Genomic DNA, 27,368 nt, shown 5'->3' with positions numbered 1-27,368 from the left:
GCTCTATAATAACTAGACTTAATCCCTATCAAGCAGTTTATTGCATCCACCGTTAGCGGAATAAGTGTCCCACGGCACGGGTTAGCGCATTCACACGAGACCGTAACGACTCTGACTAGTACGTAGCCAAATGCACAAACGCTCACGATAATAGGGATGACGACTACATAAAAAAATGGCATTATGTTTAGTCCGTCAGTTAGATTGTCCAAAAATACTGAACACATATTTTTCGCTTTTTCTAATTAATGAAAAATACAAAGATATAGAGCATCAAAGTTCCGGAGTGGGGGCTCATGACGTCACTTCTAAGTAAAAATTGTACCCAGGCGTGACGTCACGCGAAACTTCAACGCACTGTAGCGTCGTCATTTTTCGTTTACGAGAAAAAGAAGAAATACGTGTCTAATAATCATTGATCTCAAAAAATTAATCTGAAAATTAATCTCTGTATCCGTTTCGCCCTGTAATTATTAAGTACTTACATCGCCTTGGCAGCGATCCATTCGCCGGGTTAGCTAGTAAGCTAGTTATTTAGTTAAGTATTAGATTTAAGTTTATTGGTTGGGGACTGAAAATCAGCGGTCTCGCTGAGTCAGATCCATTTTATTGCACACACATCTGTAATTTTACTTACTAAGTTTTTATAAGTTCTTATATTTCTATTTCGTGCTGTGTTGGTAAATAAATATCTTTTTATTTTTACATACATACATACATACATACAATCACGCCTGTATCCGCCAGCCTCTCGCCTACGCCACAATTTCACCCATATCCCATAGTCGCCTTCTACGACACCCACGGGAAGAAAGGGGGTGGTGAAATTCTTAACCCGTCACCACACAGTTGACGTTTTATTTTTATTTTTTTTTATTTTTAATTGACGGACTAATTAGGTTTTTTTAGTCGTCTCGCCTATATGGCTATCGTAGATCTATCTATATCTGTCGCTGTTCCGTATGTGAGCGAGAGAGCTGCGTTTCGATCGGCGTCTGGGGCCGAAGATTGTCATTTCGGCTAGGCCGGCAGACGCAGATTATGGCAATATGTACAAGGTTCTTATTAGATTCATCAAACTACTCCACCTAGCGCCTACCATGAACATTGAAGTACGTTAGTGCGTTTTGACATTATCCTATCCGATATTGGATGTCGGACCGATAATCCCATAAGTTTATGCCGCCATCTTTGATTTTTGAACTCCTTCTTTCCGATATCGGATTGGATAATATGAAAACGCACTTACGGCCATCTTTCTCTTTTACCCCAATTAAGCATCCGATCTTTTAGATCTTTGTTTTCGCGGACCCTGCATATAGCTTCGTCAACCGAGTCTAATATAAAAGAAGAGGAAAAAACACTCGTTGTATTGCCATGCAACATATTTCACAATTTATAGGAAATTAACTATATAACGCGAATATTGGAAACATAAAACGCTATTTCAAGATAAAACACAGAATATTCCCAATAATGTTGTACTTTGCGAAATGCAATGAATCATTCTTCATCTCAAGACCCCGATTTGACCCTACTTCACCGGCACACACTTCACAAATCCTTTTATTTCGACATAAATACGACTAATACCAATATAACTTGCCACGAAGATTGGTAGCAGTTATTTATGAACAAAGTCCAATATACAATGGTTTTTAGCCAAACTAATCATAAGTGTTACTACCGACAAGAAGGTGTTGCTTTAACGCCAGGTGAGGCCGAATACATGGCCTGTACGCAACACCTCACCGACATCATATCATATAAATAATATTAAACGTTTCCTTATGCTTTATTACTAAACTCTCAATAGAAACAAGCAATAAAACGAGTTTCTAGTCCCATGTGAACTGTGCTAAGTGAAAGACACCAGACATCTTTAATTTTAATGAAAGTTCATAGGTCGATTGAGCATTAAAATAAGCATATGTGGTATAAATCTAAGGTCGCATAATCTCTGACAATTAATATGTGTTAGTACTTCGTACTAGAAGGAAATTACTGGAATGGCAGTTGAAGCTAGAGCTTGATAGGACCCATAGAAGTTATTTAAGACTAGCTATTAAACGTTTCCTTATGCTTTATTACTAAACTCTCAATAGAAACAACCAATAAAACGAGTTTCTAGTCCCATGTGAACTGTGCTAAGTGAAAGACACCAGACATCTTTAATTTTAATGAAAGTTCATAGGTCGATTGAGCATTAAAATAAGCATATGTGGTATAAATCTAAAGTCGCATAATCTCTGACAATTAATATATGTTAGTACTTCGTACTAGAAGGAAATTACTGGAATAACAGTTGAAGCTAGAGCTTGATAGGACCCATAGAAGTTATTTAAGATACGTGCAAGTATTGTTTTGCCAGGCCGTTATTTGTCAGATGTAAGTTTATAAGTATAGAAATACTAGCTTTTGCCCTCGGCTTCGCTCGCGTTAGAAAGAGACAAAAAGTAGCCTATGTCACTCTCCATCCCTTCAACTATCTCCACTTAAAAAATCAAGACAATTCGTCGCTCCGTTTTGCCGTGAAGGACGGACAAACAAACAGACACACACACTTTCTCATTTATAACATTAATATGGATTTATTTTACAGATTGTTAACCTACGAAACCTGGAGCTGTCAGGAAAAAGATAACTAAATGACATCACCGTATTGATTGCTACAAATTGAAATGGATAACCAATATCTTAAAGTACGAGAGTCCAATAATTTATTATTTGATATTCTTGAACAAAGTACCGAATATCTAATAACCGGACAAGAACAGTAGATTACAGCCCGCCGATATCCAATAAATAACACTTTCGTCCATAAATCAAACCTTCAAAAATCCGCCAAAGATATCCGTTCCATTTATGAACGTACATATTATAAATTATACCACTGTCATCCGGTACATACGCCGCGGTACAAGAAGATATTACTTTTAGTAACATTGGCGCTTATGACTCTTATGAGATCTGATTTTTCTTGCGCGAAAAGGTACATATAGCGTTTCTTTCTTAGTAATGCCCTAGTTAGATGTAGTGCATTAATAGTTTCCACCGTCTATTTTCTAAAACGATCATATTTCTCATGTTACTTCGCTCAGCGTCAATACTGCTGAAATAGCGTTTTCGTAAAAATACGGCGGGAAAACATTTTCCATTACCCTTGTAAGTCTGAACTCTGGAGTTTCTTCAAAAATAATAGTACAAATTCGAATTTTGAACTATTATGGGATGGGATATATCATATAAGCAAGTTTCATCAACACTGCAAAAATGAGTCTGGGTCTTAGAAGGCTACATGGTAAGTACCTTATGGGCATGCTTAAGGACATAAGCGACATTGACTATAAGATCCATTATATCGATGAGCTTTGTAAAGAAGTAAATAAGCGCCCTCTGGGATTTTCGTAGTTTTATTTCGTACCGCCAAGTATGGACAGCGATTAAAAATGTTACATTTAATGAATGCGGTTTCGCGGGTAACATTAAATCATCCAATTTGGCTGTGGGTATAGCTTCGAAGTGAAGTGTGAAAAGCGATTAATAATGATGTTTAGTAATGGCGGCTTATCTCTGGAATGTTGACTGCAGGCGGCATTGGTTTAGATTGGCTTCGTGACTTGATATGTCGCCACTTATGCGGTAATGGTATTTTTTTTAAATGTGCTGAGTAGTGCGATGGGGTTAAGAACTGCCAATTGGTGACCTTTGATTACCTTGAATCGGTACGGGTTTTCGTGATTTACTGATCTATTAGTCATCATAAGATGTAAGAGATATTGTAATTATTATTTAGGACTTCATGAAATTACCGATTGTATTCGAAAAATACGTATAAGACTGCGATACGATTCCGATATAATTAATTTTTAGGACTTCATGAAATTGCCGAATATATTCGAACAATACTTATAAGACTGCCATACGATTCTAATATGTCAGTGCAAAAATGATGTTTTTGAAAAAAAATGTATTATTGACACAGGTCATCATCATACCACCAATAACATAATGTTTTTAGTAGACCAGCGTATTTACTTAGTTTTCTTTAATTTCTTTTGTGATGAAACGTACATTATCTTCGTAATTATAGTTAGCTGTATATTTTGCAACGAAGCCCATTCTCATTATTTTTGAGCCATGAACCCATAATAGTTTTATTTATGAAATCTTAATTTTAAGCAGGCGAGTAGAAACTAGAAACTAAAGTATTTTCAGTACACTCGCACAGAAAATGAACAACCAGTAAAAGTGTACCACGGAGCGTAATAATATTGCAAACTCGAGTTTTAAATAGCTCCGGCAAGCTGTCGTTGCTTTAACTATACTCTCATTTGCAATATTTGACTTACGCCCCGTGTCGCACAATGTAGTGCTGTATGGTATTCTTACCGTAACTTGAGAGAACAGGAGCCGATCCTCAGGGCAGCTTCGAGCACAGTCACGGCTGCTTGGTACTGCCCTGCTGCTAGCAACTCTTGGCCCACAACCTGGAACAATGCTTCTTGTCAAATTTAATATGAACAGATTTCTATAAGACAGGCGATTTTAGTTGGCAGTTTGTTATACTAATTGAGGATTCATTTTATATTGCGATGGTCTATACTTAGGTAGGATAATTTTTTTTTAATTTTTTTTTATACTACGTCGGTGGCAAACAAGCGTACGGCCCGCCTGATGGAAAGCGGTTACCGTAACCTATGGATGCCTGCAACTCAAAGAGTGTCACATGCGCGTTGCCACCCCACTAGAAACTTGTAAATTTTCTTTTGCTGTGTTAAATACACAGTAAAAAGGAGTGCACAAGTTCCAAGGAGGGTTCGGGTTGCCGAAGACTCAAAGGACAATCTCCCGTCATCAGCACACCGCACTCTCGTTGAGCTCTGGCAGCCTTACTCACCGGTAGGAACACAACACTATGAGTAGGGTCTAGTGCTATTTGGCTGCGGTCTTCTGTAAGGCGGAGGTACTACCCCAGTTAAACTTATACATATACTTTTTCTTAATTTTTTTTAAACAATAATTATTGACTTATTGGTTAAACGTTACATATGTACGAGTATATGTACATATGTACATGTAACTCACTATAATTTACTTGTTAATTTACCTTCTAGAAGCCATAGCTATGTTTATGTACTTAACTAATTAATACTTAATGCATATTTAAGTATAGACCAAAGAGAATGAAAATATAAACCACACAAAAAAGGCTCAGTCAGTTTTTGCAACGTCTCAGTCTCAAGGATGTCGTCATGAATTTATTTTTAAAGCATCCTACAATTACTCATAATACCAGACTAACAGATTATTTCCACCTCACCAAACTCGGAGGTAGGTATAAGGTACAAAGTAATGAAATAACTAAAATGACTTTTGGATTCACGTGAGCTTCGCATGATAATTCGCCTAAATCGGCGCTTTCGGTAGCCTCAGTTCTTGTTTTTATATCATTACTGGCCACATTACAATAAACTAATACTTCCAAATGCGAAATTGAGTATCACGGCGCCTTGCAAAAAGTGGGACGAATTTTTAAGGACCCATTATGGCTTCCATTACGATCACCGCTCTAAAACATTTACTAACGATTTGAGGTTATTTTCGTATAAAGTAATAAACAGTCAAGACTTTAGGAACACCCACATCGCGTTTATGGCCTACAAATTTATAAGAAAATGCGAGAAAAATATAAAATTGATCACATGCCGATAAACGTTTGCGGAATTTGTATCGGTAAAGAAACTGATTCGATAAGCTCGGAGACCTTATAGGGAAATAAAATCAATAAAACCGAAACATTGACACACTCGTATTGCCGATAGAGGGCACTTACATTACAAATGTTAAGATTAAATTACTTATTGGGTTGGTAAGAAAGTAATGAGCGAATCATAACCAATATTGTAATTTTTATTTAATTTATTATTTTAATCATTTATCAAAAATATAACGGCCTTCGTTATCTACTACTTGTCTCCATCGTTCTGGTAAAGAATGAATAGCATCAGCGAAGAAGTTCTTAGGTTTAGATTCAAAAAACTCAGCTATGTACTGTCGTAGATGGGCTTGATCATCGAACTTTTTTTCATTCAAGGCATTGCTTAGCGATCTGAACAATGCGTAATCCGTAGGTGCCAAGTCTGGAGCGTACGGTGGATGAGGTATCACTTTCCAACCTAGCTCCAATAGCCGAGTCACTTTTGCAATGTGTGGGCGAGCATTGTCGTGTAAGAAAAAAACTTTAGCATGCTGTGGACGATTCTGACAGATTTTTTGGTTTAAATTTTCAAGCTGATTACAGTATACTGATGCGGTACCAGTCATTCCACTTCTCTCTCTCATCTTGACGCCACTTTCCCGGTTGCATCCTCAGCGCGGGCGCTTCGGAGCCCGGGGTCCGCTTTCCGGCTTTTTCTCCTCCACTTCGCACGGTCTTCTGCATCCCTTTTAGTGAGACCATTAACACGCATATCAACCCCAACGACATCAAGCCAACATTTCTTGGGTGCTCCCCTTCGTCCGGGGCCAGGCGGAGGTGCCATGGCAAGACATTTGTTCCCTATGTAACTTGCCGGTTTACGTAAGACATGGCCGTACCATCGTAGGCGGCTTTCTTGGAGCTTGTCTGCTATGTCACGGACATGAAGACTGCCGCGAATGCGGGAGTTTCTCACGCGGTCTCTCCGCGAAACTCCACACATCCAACGGAGCATGTTCATCTCCGTGACGCGCAGCAACTGCTTGTGCCGCTCAAGCACAGGCCACGCTTCGCTTCCATATAGGAGGACAGGTCTAATGATGGATTTATAGACCTGTCCCTTCAGTTTAACCGGCATTTTTGGGTCGCAAATGACACCAGTCACCTCACGCCACTTTGCCCACGCAGCCGTTATGCGAGTCTTGATGTCGTTGTCGATGTCCCCGGACGCATGAAGTACGGATCCCAGGTACTTAAATTGGTCAGTACAGTCGACAACTTTATCGCCTATGCGTACTGGCGCGGGGTCCTTAATATTGCAGGCCATGTACTCCGTCTTCGCCACATTTAGTTTGAGACCGCCGTTCTCAAGCGACTCCTTCCACGTAGTCGCACGTCGCACCAGTCTCCCTCTGTCCGCATCTGCCAGTGCGATATCGTCAGCATACATGAGAAGCCACGGGGGTTGTTCATGTGTATTTCTGATGCTGTTTGAAACTTCATCTAATATCGCACTGAACAAGAAGGGACTGAGAACCGAGCCTTGGTGGACTCCGACTGAGATAGGGAAGGGCTTGGTGTCACCAACAGCAGTTCTAACCATTGATTCGGAATCACGGTACATGTCACGGATCATGCCAACATAGATCTCGGGAACCCCTTTGGCCCTCATTGCCCACCAGATCATCTCTCGGGGAACACAGTCGAAGGCCTTCTCCATATCCAGAAAGAGGAAATGGAGAGGCGTTTTCTTTCTTCTGTATTTCTCCATGACGATCCTTAGGGCAAAAATAGGGTCCATGGTCCCTAGTCCTGGTCGGAATCCATATTGGCACTCCGAGACAGAACACTCCTGTCGGATCCGGGAGTCCACAATCCGCTCAAGGAGCTTCATAGTGTGGGACATCACCTTTATACCGCGGTAATTGCAACACTCTTGCACAGATCCCTTTCCCTTGAAGACTGGTGTAATAATACTCAGTCTCCACTGGTCGGGGATTTCACTGGTGAAAAGTGCGCGGTTAAAAAGGTCAGTTAAAGTGCCCACACCACGAGGGCCCATCGCCTTCCAGGCTTCGATGGGGACTCCGTCGGCTCCGACAGCTTTCCGATTCTGCATGCGGCGAAGAGCTGAGTGGACTTCTTCCGGCGTTATGGGTGGCACTAGTCCCTGATTTGGAGGGAGGTCTGGCGGCTGAACCTCTTTGTGCTGCTGGTTCAGCAGCTTGTGGAAATATGAGCGCCATCTCTCCTTTACTGCGAGTTCCTCGCACAATAGGTTGCCATTTGGGTCTTTAACACAGCGACACTTGGTGATATCTTGTGCCGCTTTAGCCCTAGAACGTGCCAGCTTATAGATAAGCTTTTGCCCCTCAGACGTTTCTAACTTGTCGTACAATGGTTGTACGTAGTCATGTCTGGCCCTGGCTACAGCTTTCTTAGCGGCTCGTTTGGCAGCCTTATACGCGTCGCGGTCTTCAGGAGATTTGGAGGCTTGCCACGTTTTAAAGAGGTCTTTTTTCCGCCGTATCTCCCCCTGGACTGTATCGTTCCACCACCAAGTCTCCTTGTCACATTTGTGTCCACTCTTAGACATGCCAAGCACTGCTTTCGCCGCACCAGTGACGGCGGTCTGAATCTTGTCCCATTGTTCCTGGATTCGTTCACTCTCGGCTACAGCGCATTTATCACCGATCGCCGATGCGAACTCCTGAGACTTGGATTCGTCAAGCCGCCACCACTTGATTTGGCGTCGGCAGCGTTCTGTGAGCTTGTCACTGGGTTTCACACGGAGATCCATGACAAGGAGACGGTGTTGTGCAGTAAGACTCTCCCCTGGTATGACCTTGCAGTTGGCTACTTTGCCGATGTGGTGCCTCCTGATGAGTAAGTAGTCGATTTGGGTAGCGTGCCTCCCGCTCCTGTAGGTGACAAGGTGCTCGGATTTCTTTTGGAAGAACGTGTTGACCACGGCCAGGTCCGCAGCCGCGCAGGTGGAGAGGATACTTTCCCCCTCCGTATTTCGGCTACCGTACCCGTATCCCCCATGAACACGTTCAAATTCCTCACACTTTTCACCCACATGACCGTTTAGATCACCACCCAAAACAATCGCCTGTGACAACGGTATGCCACGTAGTACTCCGTCGAGTAGATCCCAGAACTTCGTCTTTTCGGCGTCGCTACAACCAACCTGAGGTGCGTAGGCACTTATCAGATGGGTCATGACCCCCCCAATAAGCACTACTACGACCATAAGCCGGTCGCTGAAGCGTTTCACCTCCAAGACGCCGTCTCGGAACTCCTCAGAAAGCACCAAAGCCACCCCGTTCTCACCTCCAGGTGCACCGGTGTAGATCAGCTTGTAGCCATTCCCAATGGACCGGGATCTGCGGCCTTTCCACCGAGTCTCCTGCAGGAACGCCACGGCAACCCTACGCCTGGTGAGTACATCGGCCAGCTCCCTCGTGCGTCCGGTCAGCGTGCCAATGTTCCATGATGCGAAGCGGAGTCTCTGGGTTGGGGCTCGCGTCTTTAGCCGTGTCCGCCCCGAACACGGTAGCCCTAGCCCACTTTTCACAGAAGTCGGGCGAAGCTTCTGCGCGCCGTTATGCGGCGGCGCCCTAGCATAGTGCCGAACTTCTGATTGACTCTCCATTTTTGTGATTTGGCTGTAGTTTTACGACCGGCCGCCTGCCTGACGTCAACCCACCTCGGGAATTATCTGTTAGGGAGGGATAGCGGGATAGGGGAAAAATGGTGATGGGATATATTAGGTTTGTAAAAGGATAAGGGATAAGGATACCACGGACTCGGAAGGTATAGGCATGAGTCCGTAGTAGCTCGGGAAGCCGGGCGCGCGTACCCGATGCCATGGCTGCAACTACCGGAAAGGCAGTTGAGGATGACACCCCTGCTCTGATCACTCAGCCCCATTGTCTGGGCTAAATGCGCCGAAAAATGCCCACATGTCGCCGGGTACAGGAATGTATGCAAATGTACGCTCTGTATGGGGTGGTTACAGCCAAACTTATCGGGGATCAGCTTTATTCGCTTTTTTGTTTTAATTAATGTTGTTAAATGTTACATTCGTGAAGATTACGAAGCTAGTTAGCTGTTTTATCTTCTAAAATCCCAAGAATACACACGTTGCATATAAAATGGTTGAATTGTCAGTGATGCCGACATTATTAGATTATACGAGTATGCGCTAGATACAAGAGTATTAGGTATAATAGCAAAGCTAACAAGCAACGCAACATTTGAAAGACTAAGATACCTGTCCGCTCTCATGTTAGAATGTTCATTGATTGACACTAACAAAGGGCATCGTTGTATTAAACTGTGCGGGACTCAAATCATGCGAACAAGACTTGTTGGCCGCATAAGAAATGCCTTTGTATAAAGGGTTTTAAATAAAGTGAGTGACAACGATATTTCCGGAGATATCCACGTTTAATGGCGGACATTATTTCGGGAGCTTCGCGTATCAGATGCCATTTAAACAGGACTCGGTGGACAGCTTAAATAAGTTAAATGCGAATCGACAGGAGCCTCACGATTCTCACAGTATTGTATTAAACTTTAGTGCCTACTTACGCAGCCTTTTTCGGTTGAAAAAGTGCTGAGTTGTTGACAAAAATTACACATGTTGAGAGAGGTAAATTGTGTATGTAAATGTCAAGTGCGTTTCTTTATATAGGTAGGTGAAATAATAGGCGTGATTCATGAGCGGAATGTCTTTGTTTCTTTCAAGTTAAGTAGCTTTCTACACCCGACGTCGAAAAACGTAAGTTGGAATTATCGTGGGTATAAAGAATTTCTTTCTTACAACAACGCCTTAATTGCCAAGAGCGACACTGATAATTGAGCAGTTTCATCTACTCTGCCTAATGTTTTTGTTTCATACAGCGTTGCTACTTACGGATATCAGTACAAACTGATCTACTTTCATTGCTTCTAGCTGCCTGAAGGTAGTCTCAAGAATTGCTTGTAGAGGATACTTGAAGGATAACTCAACCAATGGAGAAATGAGTTGTCGGAAGGCTGGCTCGGCCATGCCTGAACTGCACAGCCAGCAATCTGTCTCTTTCTCTTTCTATGATTCTTCTGTCTCTTTCAGCGTTGTTACTTACCGATATCAGTACGAATGGGCTCTGATCAAGCTTCATTGCTCCAGCTGCCTGAAGGTAGGTTCAAGAGTTGCTCGCAGTGGAGACTTGAGGGAAGCTTCAACCAATGCAGCCAGGAGTTGTCGGGAGGCTGGCTCCACTCCCAGGCCTGAGCTGAAGGCAGCCAGGGCTTCGCCGTGGCGCCCGAGGCATTGGAGAGCCACGCCTGTGAACAACGTAGAATTTATGGTTATTTGTTTTACAAGGGGTTCCACACAATACTATAGTATCTGCGTACATCCTGACAAAAAAACAGTAGTTAATAATAGGGACGCCACGCCACCGTCATGTAAACCGTTTTCCATGTATTGTGGCAGCTAAAAAAAATACTTATACAAATTAAATTCGGAGAAATCTCAAAGAAATAAAAAGTTTCAAAGTCAAAATGGATACATTTTTTTGGGACCTACGAGGATAAAAAGCAACTAAGGTCAGTGTGGAGAAGACCGTCTACCCGGAAAGACCGTCTATTGACAATAACTTTTGTGTTTATATATCTACGCCTCTCACACCTCCGAAGGTATACCAGTTTTTCATCCTTAAGCCATTGGTCTTGAATACATATCTCTAGGACGAACACTAGTTAACAATAAACTTGATTCGTGTTTCGAACTCGAGCATCGAGTTCAACATGGTTCCGCAAAAAATTAAAATAAAATAGAAGCAGTCGGAATATTTGTATATCATGTATGTAACGTAGTCATTTAATAACCGTTCTTTCTGACTAGTACTATTAATCTACTCAAAACGCGTTCAATTTCTTGTTTTATGTTCTGAAATATGTAACTTAGAAATTGTGCCTACTCAGAAAGTCCGTCATAAAAGAGAAAGGCAAGACCGGCATACGATAAACAAGGAGTTGCCAACCTTTTTTTAGGCTTTATTGGAAATAAGTCGAGTGTAAACAATATCAATATATAAGTATACGTTTTTGGCTTATGATAGTTGTACCGTTTTTTATTTTAACTTCGAAATACAGTTTTGGTAATGATGTCACTCTTTTCGTTGAATTAATATTTATACTGGCAACATAAAATCCTTGAACAGAAAAGAACCACTCAGCTCCTCCAAGACTCGAGTTTGTAATATTCATACTCTCCGAGTTACACACAATGTTTTTCATCACTAGAGATCGTTATCAAGGTGCACTTTTCGTGGCAACCGGTACGGTTGGCAAAAAAAACAAATACTTACATTTAAATATTCACTTTGTTCTTAACTACAATAGTTATTTGTTATACAAGGGGGCAAAGTTGTATTTTAACGCCGAGTGTGGAATAGAAAAACGAGCAAGTGAAAGGATTCTATAGTTGAACCACGAGCGAAGCGAGTGGTTCGAGAATAGAATCGTGAACTTGCGAGTTTTTTAACACACGAGAAGTAAAATACATTTGCACCCGAGTGTAACACAAAACTTTTCCCCTCACTATAGCGAGGAAACTACAACGCAAAAAATGCGTTTATCACTGCTTCCAGTAGTTTCACAGGTGGTAAATCATCTTTATTATTAGATTCACCTACTTTTATCAATTTTAAAGCAGTTAATTTGACTTTATTCAAGGTCAAATTACTTTACCCACTAGTGGATAAAATGCGTTTTTACCCGTTGGTATTAAAGGACAAAACACGTGTTTCCGAGCTAGTGAGGGGAAAAATAAATACTTACCTTCTTAGGATTACACATCTACGGTACAAAACCTTTTCCGATGAACTATATATTTTTAAAACAATATAGGTACGTAAATGACATTAATTATGTCATAAAAATACATTACGCGAAGTGTAGACATATTATTTTAATCCAAATAATCAAATGCACTCTAGATAAGACTATCTAGAATTGTTATTCAAGTACCCAGTTCAAGTCAAAAGTAGTGCACGAAGCCAAATCTGTTGAACAAATTTTTGTTATTTATTCAATGTAATTTAGATAAATAATTATAAATATGTTTATATTTCATAATTTGTTAAGTATATAATGTTTTAAATACTTGTGTATTTGTTTTTTTGCCAACCATACTCTGCCACCAATACAGCACGCTGATAACGATCTTTATTCATCACACTTGCAACATAAAAATATGTAAAAAGATAAAAAAAAAATGAATACGGTACTAGAAATTTCATAACTCCCTTGTGAGAACGATTTTTCTATAACTCGCGCTCCGCCTGAGTGTAAAATCACATTTAGTATGCGAGTGTGATGAAAAAAAATTACGCATTCATTCATACTGTAGTGACTATAGCAAAACCAAGCATTGCTAAGAAATGTTACCAAACTAATTCACGTATCTTAATATCCTATTACGTTTTCTTAATTAACATAGTTTCAAAAACAGATAAGTAGTTGGATTTATATGAGCCTGTAATATCGTGACTAAATTGTATTTCGCAGATGTTCGTTGGAAAAATAGTATGATGCCATATCTGGACCGGAAAAGAAAAGGTTATGAACCCCATCTACGGGACATATGCCGGTCTTGCCTTATAAATAGAAAAATGCTTATATGTTCAAAATTTAAACGTTATTTTAATAATTATCTAGCACATTCTGCCCCGTTATTACGTAGAATAACAATGATCATGATTTTGGAACCTAGTCTCATATGAAATTACGCGACAACAAGCACTAGATGGTCTTTCCGTGCTCATCGCGGGAGGACGGTCAACCCGCCGAGCCTTAAAAAAAGTGAATTTTATCACTTAAAAGTACATTACTTCACCAAAATACTGTAAAAGCTTTGTAAAATATAATATTTGCTATCCCATAGGACCATGCGCATTACGCCAGACTGCATTAATTATAGAGTTTTATCCACTCAAACTTTATTTCAAATAAACTATGCCGGTCTTGCCCGCACTGACCTTACCTCGAAAGTTTTTGAAAAATCAAGCTTTTAAATCTTGTGGTATGGGTGATTCTCTGTAAGGATGTTCAACAAACAGATTTTTTAAAATATTTATTTATAAAATCAGAAATAGTTTGTATAATTTAATTAAGGCAAATGGGTTTTATTAAATTATACTAACTATTTAGGATTTCATTAATAAATATTTCAAAAAATCATTGCCAGGGGACTGTTTGTTGAACATCCTTACAGAGAATCACCCGTATAAGACATAATGTAACAGTGTTTAATATAATTACCTATGCGCAATCTTGAACTATGAAAAGTAAACTGACGTTGCGTGCAGGTTTTTATAAGATTCCGTATCGTAACTCTAGCTACTGTTTTTTTTATTATTTGATAAATGTGCTTACACATGGCCACAGACTAGCCGAGGCGAAGACGTGGCCTAAGAATGAGCGAACTCACCCAGAAGGTGCTTGTTCATGCTTGATTTGAAGTTTGCTGGGTTATATGAGCTGGAAAATATAGAGACGGCAAGGACTACATGATGACAGTCAATTTTAAGGAAAATATTCGTGAGCGTGAAAAACAACACCATGTTACCAATTACACTTTGAAATAAGACCTCTATTCATCAAATACAAAACGAATTACAATCATAAAAATACAAATTACGATAATCGTTTTTTTATTGCGGCCTGCCGGCGTATTATGATTCCAATTTTATCATTTATCCACGTGGATAAAGCATCCGTCACGCTTTGGCAAGTATGTCAGTGTGAGAGTGACAGTTGTCTTATCCACGTGGATAAGTGATAAAATTCTAAGCATGATACGCCGGCAGTACTGAGTCGAGGAGGTAAATCAAACTCTCGAAAGATATAACACATCGTAATGAATGTTTACAACATTTCGCAATAAATACGAGTGTACAGAAAGCTGGGTGAGTTGGTGAGATTCAGGCCATTTAGTATAATTATATCATATAAAAGAAATGCAGTAAGTACCTACTTGTAGAGAGTAGAGACGAATAAGAATTCGCCAATACTTCGGAAAAATATAGTATTTTGTTACAGAATTCCAAGTTCAAAGACAGACAGACAATTGACTTTGTATAATACACACCATACATTTACATTTAGATACGTACCACATTTTTTAAATGACCGATAGAAAACAGAACAAGCTGTACAAGATATAACTATTCGAGATGTTATTACTTTCTTTCAGTTGACCATACAACGGCGCTACGAGTTTAAGACATCAACGCGCTATTCCGAATCCAAGAAATCCTTTGAAAGGTTCGTTGCCACACAATTTAAGAGGAAACAAGAACTTTAAAGTAAAATCGAAAAAACCCCGGCTACCTTCACACACCTTCTGGGCGAATGAGTGAACTCCGCGTTTGCGCCTCGGCTAGCCTGTGGCCGCTTATGCGTGAGCCCTTTTTAATAAAATAATAAATAAACTTAGTACTACTTTTAATTGTAAAAAGAGTATTTAGTTTTAATTTAAATTTATATGTAAAAACACAAACACAATTGGTCTATACCCTCTCTTTCTGGAAGAGCGGGTTTTCTGACACAAGCAAATATTTCTTAAAAAAAAATCCCAACCTCGTTGTGTAACCCCCTTATATTAACCAAATAAACTTTTTCATTTTCATTTTTCATTTTCAAACTTGCTTCTATTTGGAAATTTTAACTTCATCATCCAATAGTCTGCGCCATTGGTATGATATAATTCTGCCTCACCATCACCATATTACGCGCAGTGAAAGCGACAAAACAATAGAAAAGAAACGGAGTAAATCATACAGTCGCACGCAATGTCAACTTACGATGTATATGTAATCACACGCATGGTTAATTTGTGATTCAACACGGTGGCATTAGTCGGTAAACATACGAACATGGAGCGCTCAACGGTTGACGTCGTTTGGTAATTGAAAAACCGGAGAAGGGCGAAACGGACTCGGCTACTGCGAGTTCTGTACAAAAAATATTTAATTTTGTGTATTTTTGTTGTTTAAGACGATACAGGAGGGGTCAATTCTCCATACAAACGCTCTCGACTACTTTCTCCCTGGTTTTCGAATCCCTGGTTAGAGCAATGATTTTTATTTTCAACACAGATTAATATTATTTTTATCTGTGTCGGACCGTTTTGATTTTTTTGATATTTTATTTACTTATATAAAGACGCTAAATCAAAAATGTCCAAAAACGGCCTTTTTCATTATGGCGCAAAAAAAGGTGTGACACTCAAGATTGGTAACAATTAGCCAAAAAAACTAAACGGTCCGACACAGATTATTTCATTCTTATTCAGATTCTCAAATTTTGTTCCAATTGATTAAATTTTGAAGGAGGAAACAGTCGAGAGCGGAACCTCGATTTTAAAGATTTTTTGCAATATCTTTTAACTGAGTTGTTCTTAATGGACATTTTTTTTTTCGATAAATCTAGTTAATAACACTAGTATATTTAACTAAAATTCCCAAATTGAAAGGGGGGCTCCTTTCTATTTTAGCATTTTCGCTCCTGTAGCGTTGGTCTAAGCTTAAGCGAATTTCGCTGTGTCTCGCTCCAGTGTATTTCACCGCTGTCCGTTTGAGGTTTTTATTTTTGTCGTTGGCGGGCCCCTAAAAATTGGTGGCGCGATGAAATATTATACCATTTAGAGTGCAGAGTTCGGCAGTAGAGTTTATGGGTTCCTTTGTGCGGAGAACGTGACTGTTTGGTAAAATGGTGAAATGGCGGGTGAAAAATAACAGGATTTTATTTTATCAGTCGTACTGGCAGCGGCTAATAGAATGCTAACTTCGGTTTGTGTTCCATGAAATTGTTTTTATTCAATATGATCTTGATCATAACAATCACATGTTGGATTTTATTACATACTCTTTCCTATTGTTTATTTCTTTATTCTTTATTCTTTATTGGGGTCACTATCAAGTTTACCTTATCGCTAAACGACTATTTCGGCTAGATGTCAGAAAATTTAAATATACAGTCAGTATAAAGTCAATTCAGCTGGGATGACATGAAAGTAGAATACTCAATCAGCAAAAAGTAAATTTAACTGGATGGCTAAGACTTAGAATGAATGAGTAGCCAAACGTCTGGAAATATACATAGTCCGTATGATTAGCATATCTAAAAAGCCAAAAGTGTAGTTAGTTAATTGACGTCAACACAGAACTATTCAGTAGCAAAACGTCCGGAAATATAATGTGTCATCGCCATGGTTTATAAATATGTAACAGAACAGTTCTTATTAACAGTGCGAGAAGGTTTGAATTCTCAAGACACTTAAGCATTTTAAAACCAGACGTTTTGCTAACGGGTCGTTTGGCGTTTATTCTATTTAGCAATAAAAACATTAAACAATCCAGATTTTTTGCTCCTTGACCGTTTAGCGTTCATGTCTGTTTTGTAATACAGACATTCGAGACATGAAGATGTTTTGCAGTTAGATCATTTTAAATTGTTACGTTTTAAGATCCAGACGTTTTGCTAAAGACACATTTAGCATTCATGTCTACGTAGCCACAAAGACATAACACAATCCAGACGTGTCAGCTATATAGTCTTTTAGCGATAAGGTAAATTTGATAGTGACCCCTTTATTGTATTGCAGTCATGTTCATAATACATTAGGTGTTACACATTAAAGAGGTAGGTACATGACACCCTGTAAGGGTATTCAATATTTCTTAGGTCTAGGTGCATGCATTTTTTACTTAATAAATATAGCTAATTATAGCAATAAGTATATAAATAAGTATTTAGTGTGTTTTAAATATAGACTTTTACTATGTAATTCTAGTCTGGATATCCAATTTTTGGACAGGAAGTTATGTTATTTTTTATTGATATATAAGTACCTACCTAAGAAGAAATTAAACTAAAACACCAATTTTAACCTTGTCAGTCGCACGGCAGCATTATTTTGCTCTAAATGCGTTTTCACATTATCCGTTCCGATATCGGATGTGGGAAAGATTTCAAAGACAAAAATCAAAGATGACGGCTTAAATATATGGGATATCGGTGCTAAATCCGATATCGGATCGGATAATGTGGAAACGCACTTGAGAATCAGTGATAAATACAATATGTCAATACTGTCAATAGCGATTTTGCTAAACTTTTCAACAGATTTGAAGCTCGTATAACGTCATTATGTTTCTCGTGCAGATAATTACATATCAATGAAAAGTTCTTACCCTGTCGATAGTAGGCTTTGGGCCAGTTGGGGCACAATTCTCTGGCCTTCGTTGCATCTTGGAGTGCCGCTGCGAACTGGCCTTGTTTGAGTCGCGCTGCCGACCTGTGTATATATTTAAAATATTAATAAGAGTTGTGTTTTAAGACGATACAGGAGGGGTCAATTCTCCATACAAACGCTCTTGACTATTTCCTCCCTGGTTTTTGATGATAGAGCAATGATTTTCAACACAGATTATTATAATTTTTATCTGTGTCGGACCGTTTTTTTTTTTTTTGATATTCTTATTTTTAAAGACGCTAGAGCCTATCAAAAATTTCCAAAAACGGCTTTATTGATTATGGCGCAAAAAAAGGTGTGGTATTTAAAATTGGTAACAATTAGCCAAAAAACTAAACGGTCCAACACAGATTACTTCATTGTCATTCAGATTCTCAAATTTCGTTGCGATTGATTAAGTTTTGAAGGAGGAAACAGTCGAGAGCGGAACCTCGATTTTAAAGATTTTTTCGCAATATCTTTTAACTGAGTTGTTCTGTAGAAACAATTTTTTTTCGATAAATCTAGTTATTAACACTAGTATATTTAACTAAAATTCCTAAATTGAAAGGGGGGCTCCTTTCCATTTTACATTTTCGCTCCTGTAGCCTCTTAATTACGAAGACTTAAATCAGCTTAGAGCTTACTGTGAGAATTCTAATTATTAATCAATTGATTGAGTTATGTAAATTATGGTGCTGATACTTTGTGTCATTGATGCCAAATAGTCAGGGAGCCTAAGAAGGGATTGTGTAGTATATATCGCGTCAGATATATACCCTGTGGAGTCAACCGTAAGTTCTTTAGGCTAGGTCTCCTAGATATCGTAGTTACCTGTTACTGTAAAGTATGTTTTTGGCCAGATCTAAGATAAAAACATCTGTGTACAACGAGACAGAAGTTGCGAAGTCCCTAGATTGACAGGCGACATTCGAATCGCGTACTTTTTCGACGAAGATCGCCTGCGATGTATTGTAGATTGTTCGACAGAATCCTTACAAATTCGTAACAAACTGTATTGAGCTAATTAGAAATTACCTGTTGCTGTATAGTATATGATTAGCCGGGTCTAAGGTGAGGGCGTCTGTGTACAACGCGACAGCAGTCGCGAAGTCCCCAGATTGGCAGGCGGCGTTCGAAGCGCGCACTTTTTCGACGAAGAGCGCGCGAGACGCCGCTCCGAGGGACGCTGAGCCTGTTGGCTCGATCTGTGAAAAAGAAACATATAGATTAGTCATGAATGCGTGTAATTAATAAATTATCTTTTGTAACTTAATGACAACTACACTACGTAACTGATGATTGAAACATACGGTCGGCCTGATGGAAAGCGTCCACCGTAATCTATGGACGCCTGCAACTCAAGGGGTGTCACATGCGCGTTGCCGACCCATTAGAACCTTGACTAGAAGCCTACGTAGCGTGAAGAAAGACTATACAAACATACCAATGTAGATATGACAAACAATACCTCCGTGATCAGATACCAATGGCACACATATTTCACCTTCGGGATTCGTATCAGAGTGTTCTGCCTCCCAAATTACCCCCCAAATATACATAACTGTACTTTAGAGCGAGCGCAAATCATGTAAATGACTTGTATCTGTTTCTGAAGACTGCCCTCTCAGGTCAACCTTCGCGCCCTTTACGGCAAGCACCAAAAATACAAAAGAACGATGCAGTAATACACTTGTAAAGAATGGCGCATTAATCGCGTAATCGCTGCGCAGGCGCGGCTACCCAAGGAATGATTCGAACCTTAATATAAGTTAAAAATTTGTTCAAGTTACGATAAGGATCCAGGACAGTGTCAAACGCTTTGTCAAACAAAGACGCCATATTTGATGCTGAAATATTACCAATTCATAAAGTTTGTGGAGCTAGTTTTCGATGATGTTGAAAGTTCGAATCAGACCGCAAAGTCGAGTTCAAATTCGATTTCGCATCATTCAAATTAATCGACTCATACGAATCGTGACCACACTTTTAAATTACTCGTATGTTCCTTGCATTAAATCTTTGTTTTTTTGCTCATTCAATAAGTAATAAAGTCGGACTTTTAATTAATTAGAATGGACTTTAATCGCTCCTTTCTTTAGAAAGTTATATTTGTATCAGTAGCGAAAGCTTCGAAGTTTAGAATGTGAACAGTGAGATATATCGTTCAAACTTGCTTCAAACTTCACGAAAAGAAACGGTATAAAAAACAAGCGGAATAAATTAGCGAGATATTCAAAAGTTAATAAATAATACAAAAAGACAAATGACAACCTGCTACTGGATTTCTAAACCCTATCGTTTTTTAGAGGCGATCTTTGGAGGGCTCACCACCTGCGATATCTATTCGAGCGCATCTCAGTATTTTTTTCTCACGAACTGCATTCCCGGCCTGTACCATTGAAAATTCAAATGATCCGACTCCCATCCTTGCACGATTTACATTGTTGCGTCATGAGACATCACGCACGGGTGAATTTGAACTTGGCACGTAATGTATTGCACATCACGAGAGGTGTACGGTTGTGTTTTGTTTTGGTGGCGGGCAGCTGAATAAAGGTGGGCTGACCTGTTGAAAGCGCTTACCTCTGACCCTCGCGTTTTGAAGGTAAGACGTGCTCGAAAAATTGATTTGACGTTGGCAGGTGAGGTGACTTGTAGTATATTGTATTTTTTGTGCTTTTTATTATTTTTATGCCTCAGATAAGTTTTTTACAATAGGGATACAAATTGAAACAAATAAACACGTAAAAATAGTTCTAACCTAACCTACCAAAACTTTGGTGGCAGCAGCAGCGGGGTAGGAGTAGGACCCAAGCTGCTGGTGATTAAGGCTGCAGAGGAACGGGAAGAAAGGAGTTCAAGCTTCTCTTGTTGGTCGATACTCTGTCGGTACTATATTTACTATCATTAGCTTACATTGTTGCATCATAATTTCAAAGTACGTACGTATTATGTTTTTTTTCTCAGAAAACAGCGCGCGGGCTGAAGGATTGATCCAAGCGGCCATTTTGAAAAATGATGGACGTAATCGTTCTTTATTCGCTTTATTTAAAAATTCGTTTAAGAAGGCGCCTGATAACCGGCACGGCCGACATATTGGGTAATTATTTTTTCTTTAACAACCTTTCATTTATCTTGAGATTCTTGAGGCCTTACTTTTTAAAATGAGGACCGCCCAGCGTCACTTTGTAAACGTCAAATGGGAAGTTTTTAAAGCTAAACCACAGAAGCTCATCAGCGGAGTAATTACCATTTTAATTAGTTGGTAAAGACGAAAATTAGTAACATTATTAAGTATGGAAACACAATAATGTATAATGTAATTTATACTTTATCGCCGCGCTGTACAATATTTTGTATAGGTATTAGGTTAAATTGTGGTGTAGGCGAGAGGCTGGCAACCTGTCACTGCAATGCCACAGTTTCGTTTTCTTTTAACCACTTATTTGCCAAGAGTGGCCCTGAAGTTTTAGTAGTTTCATGTGCTCTGCCTACCCCTTTATGGGATACAGGCGTGATTGTATGATTGTATGATGAATACCTTTAAGAATATTACAATGGTATGAAAAGCTTCTTGTTCACTCATAGTTTTTAATTTGACAAAAGCCTGTACCATACTATTGATTTTTTGTATACCAAAGGGTTTTTACATGTTTAAATGAACATTACACTAAGCAAGCAGATTGAACGAACAAATAAGCCTACATTTGAATTGGTAATAAAAATACATTTCCTCAAGTTTACATAAAAGATAAATATAATGTCAACAATATTAAAAATCACGTAGCACACAAAGGGCTACCATTATTTTCAGCTCTAAATCATAAATCCGATGGTTCTTCCGAGAAAGTGTTTAAAATTCTGTCCGCACTATTCACATGTGTAGCACTTTATGACCTGTGTCGGGATGTCCATAGCCAGAGACCAGTTACTAGTAAGGACTTTGTTTATTGTTTGACGACCGGTCTGGCTCAGTCGGTAGTGACCCTGCCTGCTGAGCCGCGGTCCCAGGTTCGAATCCCGGTAAGGGCGTTTATTTGTGTGATGAGCACAGATATTTGTTCCTGAGTCATGGATGTTTTCTATGTATATAAGTATGTATTTATCTATTTAAGTATGTATATCGTCGCTTAGCACCCATAGTACAAGCTTTGCTTAGTTTGGGGCTAAGTTGATCTGTGTAAGGTGTCCCCCATTATTATTTATTTATTTATTGATTAAAGTAGCACATTTTGTATATACATTATGCATTTTTTACAGAGTATTAATAGAGTTTTAACATTAGCATCCTAAAGGTATTAGGTGGAATGCAATGTTGACTTTGAATAAATCACGTAAACTTTCTACCTATTTTATCGGTGGTTGGTGGTGTAACTAAACTCCCGTTCAGTTTACTTATTTACTTACTTACTTGACTAACCATTAGTATAACTAACCCCCCTTTAAATATACCCCGTAAATTTGGCCTTGTGATCGTCTAGCGTGAATAAGTAGAACCATCAGGCGACCTGTCTGCTCGTTTGCCTCCTATCCCATAAAAAAAAAAAAAAAAAAAAAAAAAAAAACCCTTCGATGTGATCCGCAATAACCCAGATCCTTTAATGAGTATCAGCTGTATTTTTGACTAATTTTTAAAATTTTATTTATTTATATTTTAAAGAAGAATAAAGGTTAATGTAGCATAATAATATAGTGTTATAGAAGAGTATTTTACCAGATTTAGGCCTAGAAAGTTATGAGTGAGAAAATTAATGACGTAATGAAGAAATTTTTAGAAAAGAAGTTAGTGAGTGAAACTTACATGAAATAAATATTAAAAAATATTTTAGAAAACATCGGCTACGCTCTATTTTCGATTCCGGTTTGGGGTGAGAACTTGCGATACCGTCTGGAATCCTTAGGCCCAATCAAACCACATTATCGGGCATCCTAAGCAAGTAAGCCTGAAGGGCTATCTATCTACAAACTAACCCCTTTTTTATTTTGTTTTGTTTCTTTTCCCTAGCTAATCCCCCCTTTTCCCCAATACTGCTAATAGACCATAACTTCTCGATCCTTCTAATGTATCATCAAGGCTCCGAGTAGTTGCTACCACTGAGAACGAAGTAAATAAGTCTAGTAACTCCTTGAAGCTTTTGACTTGTCATCAGTGGACGGCGCTCGCATGCCACTGGGCCCTATAACAAACCTATGCTTTTTATTCCAAAGAATAGTTTGTTTCCCTAACCAACTTGATAGAATTTACCTTGAAAAACTAGTTAGCAACACTCACTGGCTCGATGCTACATGAAGAATCAGAAATTGCTACCACAATTATTAATTTCACTCAAATAAATTAAGTAATAAGAGTTTTTATAAATTACCAGTTTTACCACATATTTTAAGATAGTAAACACCACATTTAAAGTCCATTTAAACCATATAAGTAGTAGTAGTTAAATTATTTCTCCACAATACACGTTGACCAATTATAATTTAAGACCAATCATAACAGAACTCTACTTTCATAGAAATAGTGTGTGACTCTACCCTAATCCTATTGTTTTCCCTACTCTAACATATCTGAAACACAGACCCTCACTTACCATAGATCTTGTGTTCAAAATATGCACAAGTGTATCCCTACCATAAACTGTACAGTTCAGCCAGCGAAGCTGAGATAGGCAACCTATAGGCTTGTGTTCTGATCCCCCCCTCTGCTCTTGCCCGCGGGCTAGGGTAGCAGAGAGTAGATCGCCCTATCCGTGTATATATCCAGTATTCTAGGACACACCAGTACCAGCCACATGAGAGACCCAGCTGCGATCAACTTTACTTAGATGTGGATCGATCACAACCGAAATCCCCAGCGACCAACACCAGCATGGACCAGAACACCGAGTAAATAAATATAAATATATATAGGACCCCAGCCTCAAATACTGCCGACTTCAGTGAGCAAGGATTACTCCTAATGCCTTTCGTCAATCGTGAAAGTCCTCACTTCCATCTAACAGTTGGACTCTTTGAGACCGGTGAGAAAATACGCTTTTGTAAGTATAGAAAAGCGTCCAAGCCCTCCACTTGGAACAAAAAGACCCCTAAACGCCTCTTATTTGACACCGTAAGGGAAGAAGCGCCTAGCCGGACAACAGTCTGTCACAAACAATGATCTGGCTTATAACTTTCACAAAATAACCCCATAGAAAATTACTAAATTCTATTTTACTGACCAACTAAACAAACGAATGAAGTTTCCTTTACATGCTATAATCTACGCTTAGTTTTGCAAGAATTACTCCCTACAAAACCAAACACAGACTTATCTCCAAGCACCAGCCATACATCGACCCAGTCTTTGTATTGCTTGACGGCACTCATGAAACAAAGCACAGAAAACTTCACTATACACATTAATTTAATTGTAACACTACACTATAAATAGAACACTAAAATAACCCCACAACTGACGGTAAAGCAATTCCACCATAGGTCCAAGTTCAACTGTACGACGATATTGTCCCCGCACAATCAAACAGAGACACAATTTCAAAGTTTACAATCACTTAGAATAATTTCCAAGTAAAAACAAACAGAGAAATAATAGCAGAACAACTTCACTCACCAGTAACACACGAAAGCCAGAGACACTGTTAGTCTTGTGGATATTGTAAGAATGACGCGCGTCGGCTCGCTCCGACCCTTTTATAGATAAAAATGAGCGACAAAAGAGCTACAAAAGAGCGACAAAAGGGCTACAAAAGGGCTACAAAAGAGCGACAAAAAGGCTACAAAAGAGCGACTGGCTACAAAAGAGCGACAAAAGAGCTACAAAAGAGCGACAAAAGGGCTACAAAAGAGCGACAAAAGAGCGACAAAAGGGCTACAAAAGAGCGACAAAAGAGCTACAAAAGGGCTACAAAAGGGCTACAAAAGAGCTACAAAAGGGCTACAAAAGGGCTACAAAAGAGCGACAAAAGGGCTACAAAAGGGCTACAAAAGAGCTACAAAAGGGCTACAAAAGGGCTACAAAAGAGCGACAAAAGAGCTACTGGCGACAAATAACAATGGATAGCCGCTAAATTACACTTATAAGAAAAAGGTCGTAACTGTTTTGTTTACTAAGTCGTACGCCTTAGGCATTAATGTCCAAGACATCTCAGCACGTACGTTTTTGCTTCTCAATAGTAACATCTGCATGACTGCACGTGTTCCAAAGTGATATAGGAATAATTTTATTGATACCTAGTTAAGCGACGAAGAGTTATGTATTGCGGTTAGTATAGGTATGCAGATATTTTTTTTTGTTAAAGGGTTTTAATTAGATTTGTAGATCAAATACATAATAAAATATCATTTTTGTTTCTAAATGCTACATTAAACACATCCAGAAAGTATACTACTAATCATTATCAACTTTCATGACCTGTGATTGAAATCAAGACATAATATCGGAACGCTACGCAGCTGACAACTGTCAGTGTCAGTATTCCATCCATGTGAACGTAGTTTGTTGATAAATATGTTTTTCCAACCTGTTTTGCATCAAATAATAGTGAATTTTATGAGTGAAGACGTGACTAAACATGTGATAAAGCTTCAAAGATATTATTTGTCAAAATATCCAATGAAATCCCAAAGGAAATATGCACCAAAAAGTTGGTCAAGGAAAAGTTGATTCGCCGTAAGTTTTATATGTAATAACGAGTCAATTTCCTCGTCATAGACGCTTGTTCTGTTACAACTCGCCCCCAGATTGGAATTCTTTTACAAAATACAAAGTAGTTTGTAAAAAATTTCAATCTTATTTAGCAAAAGAAGCAATAAAACTGAAGAAAAGAAAAATATCTCTAGATCAGTCGGAAATATCCCCCCATTTCTAATCGTGTGGTGTGTATTCCAATACTATGCAACTGCTAGTGACTCAGTTTTGAAATCAGCTCATTAGAATCTCGACAATGAACCATGATAACCCCTTTCTCAGAGTCCACGCATCGCCAGGGATACCAGGTTGTGAATCTGATAGGTCCTATTAACCCGTTCTTGCTAGCTCGTTCCCCGGTCGCGGCGAATATTCATTCCATCCACACTGTTGGACCGGAATAATTATCGTAATAATTTCAACGAGTTCACAATAACTTCCCACGCAATTACGAAGAAACCTTTAGAGCTCTCATTATAAGTCCAGAGCCTTCAATCTCCATTGTCGGAACTCAAACCAATTTCTCTACCTATTCACTCCAGCCTCATGTTTTGGCGCATGTCTCATACTTGAATAAAATATACTGACTTAAGATCTGTTTGGATGTGTTTTTTTTTTTTATAAAACAAACCTTAAATGACATAGGCATGTACCTCAACTCGGTACCATATCATTATTTAATCAAATGTAGAAATTATTTGATGATACTAAACTTCACATATTTGAACACATAACAAGGAACCAAATATTGAAAAGAGCCTCGTTCTCACTAGACGATATCGGCCCTTAAATATGTCGATTGTCAAATACATCCCATTCAAGATGAGGTGTGTGTTTTTCGTATGGGTCTTATTACCTTGTGTAGTAGTAATCATAAAAAACTACCCTTGAAATGGGTCGAATCCATCGGATTTTAACCTAACCAATAAGAATTTTATGATTAATGTGTTCCCAAAATTCCCCCCCTTGTTTGTTCCCGCAAATTCCGACCAAACTAGTTTTGACCACTTTCCAGCGCTGTCTGTCTATATCAATCCACTCATTCTATAAAAAATACATTCAAGACACACATCATTCAGTCATTCATCCCATTCAAAACATTCTTACATCTATAAACATTCATCATCTCTAAATTATTCACACACACACACACAATGTAACCATTCTTACTTCCTCATTCGCTCTTTCACTCGATCTCAACAGAAAGCCAACGCTTTTAAAAGTAATCAAAATAACGAATAAAAATGGAAATAAAATTACACAACAACTTCAAAAGTTTACGTATCCCATTTTACTCCACTCTACCCTGACTCGAAGGCAAAGAAAATTTCAATTTATTTATGATAGGTTTCATTTTATACGTCTATATTTCATTTCTACAAAGTATTTATTAACCGCAAACAATTTGACAATGTGTGAAAATTATTTGCTGCACATACTAAAAATAAAATGTTCGTACGGACAAAATGTTACATTTTATGTAAACATCTTTTATTTCACAGTCAATCACTGTAAGGACACTACCCTACTTTCAATTTTCCTGTCTTTGTTTTTTTTTTCTGCAGTTCATAATGCAAAATTGATAACATAAAATGCAAAAATTTAATAAAAGTAAGTACAGTCAGCTAAAAAATTAGTGGCCCTCCCTACTCCGATCTTTGTAGGATAAAATACTGACCAAGTTATGC

The 27,368-nt window shown here is 38.8% G+C and overlaps 1 protein-coding gene across 1 annotated transcript in view; it reads right to left on the bottom strand.

Annotated features, from left to right (window-relative positions):
• LOC125236270 (tetratricopeptide repeat protein 28) overlaps positions 1 to 27,368 on the bottom strand; it is a 178,448-nt gene that overhangs the window by 55,071 nt on the left and 96,009 nt on the right. The window contains 5 exon segments of the mRNA XM_048142985.1: positions 4,393 to 4,490; positions 10,837 to 10,874; positions 10,877 to 11,038; positions 17,956 to 18,059; positions 19,035 to 19,204. Of these exon segments, the coding sequence (XP_047998942.1) occupies positions 4,393 to 4,490; positions 10,837 to 10,874; positions 10,877 to 11,038; positions 17,956 to 18,059; positions 19,035 to 19,204 (572 nt within the window).

The sequence above is a fragment of the Leguminivora glycinivorella genome, chromosome 19 (genome assembly GCF_023078275.1).
Source record: "Leguminivora glycinivorella isolate SPB_JAAS2020 chromosome 19, LegGlyc_1.1, whole genome shotgun sequence".
Taxonomy (NCBI): domain Eukaryota; kingdom Metazoa; phylum Arthropoda; class Insecta; order Lepidoptera; family Tortricidae; genus Leguminivora; species Leguminivora glycinivorella.
This window is presented reverse-complemented; position numbering and strand designations above follow the sequence as displayed.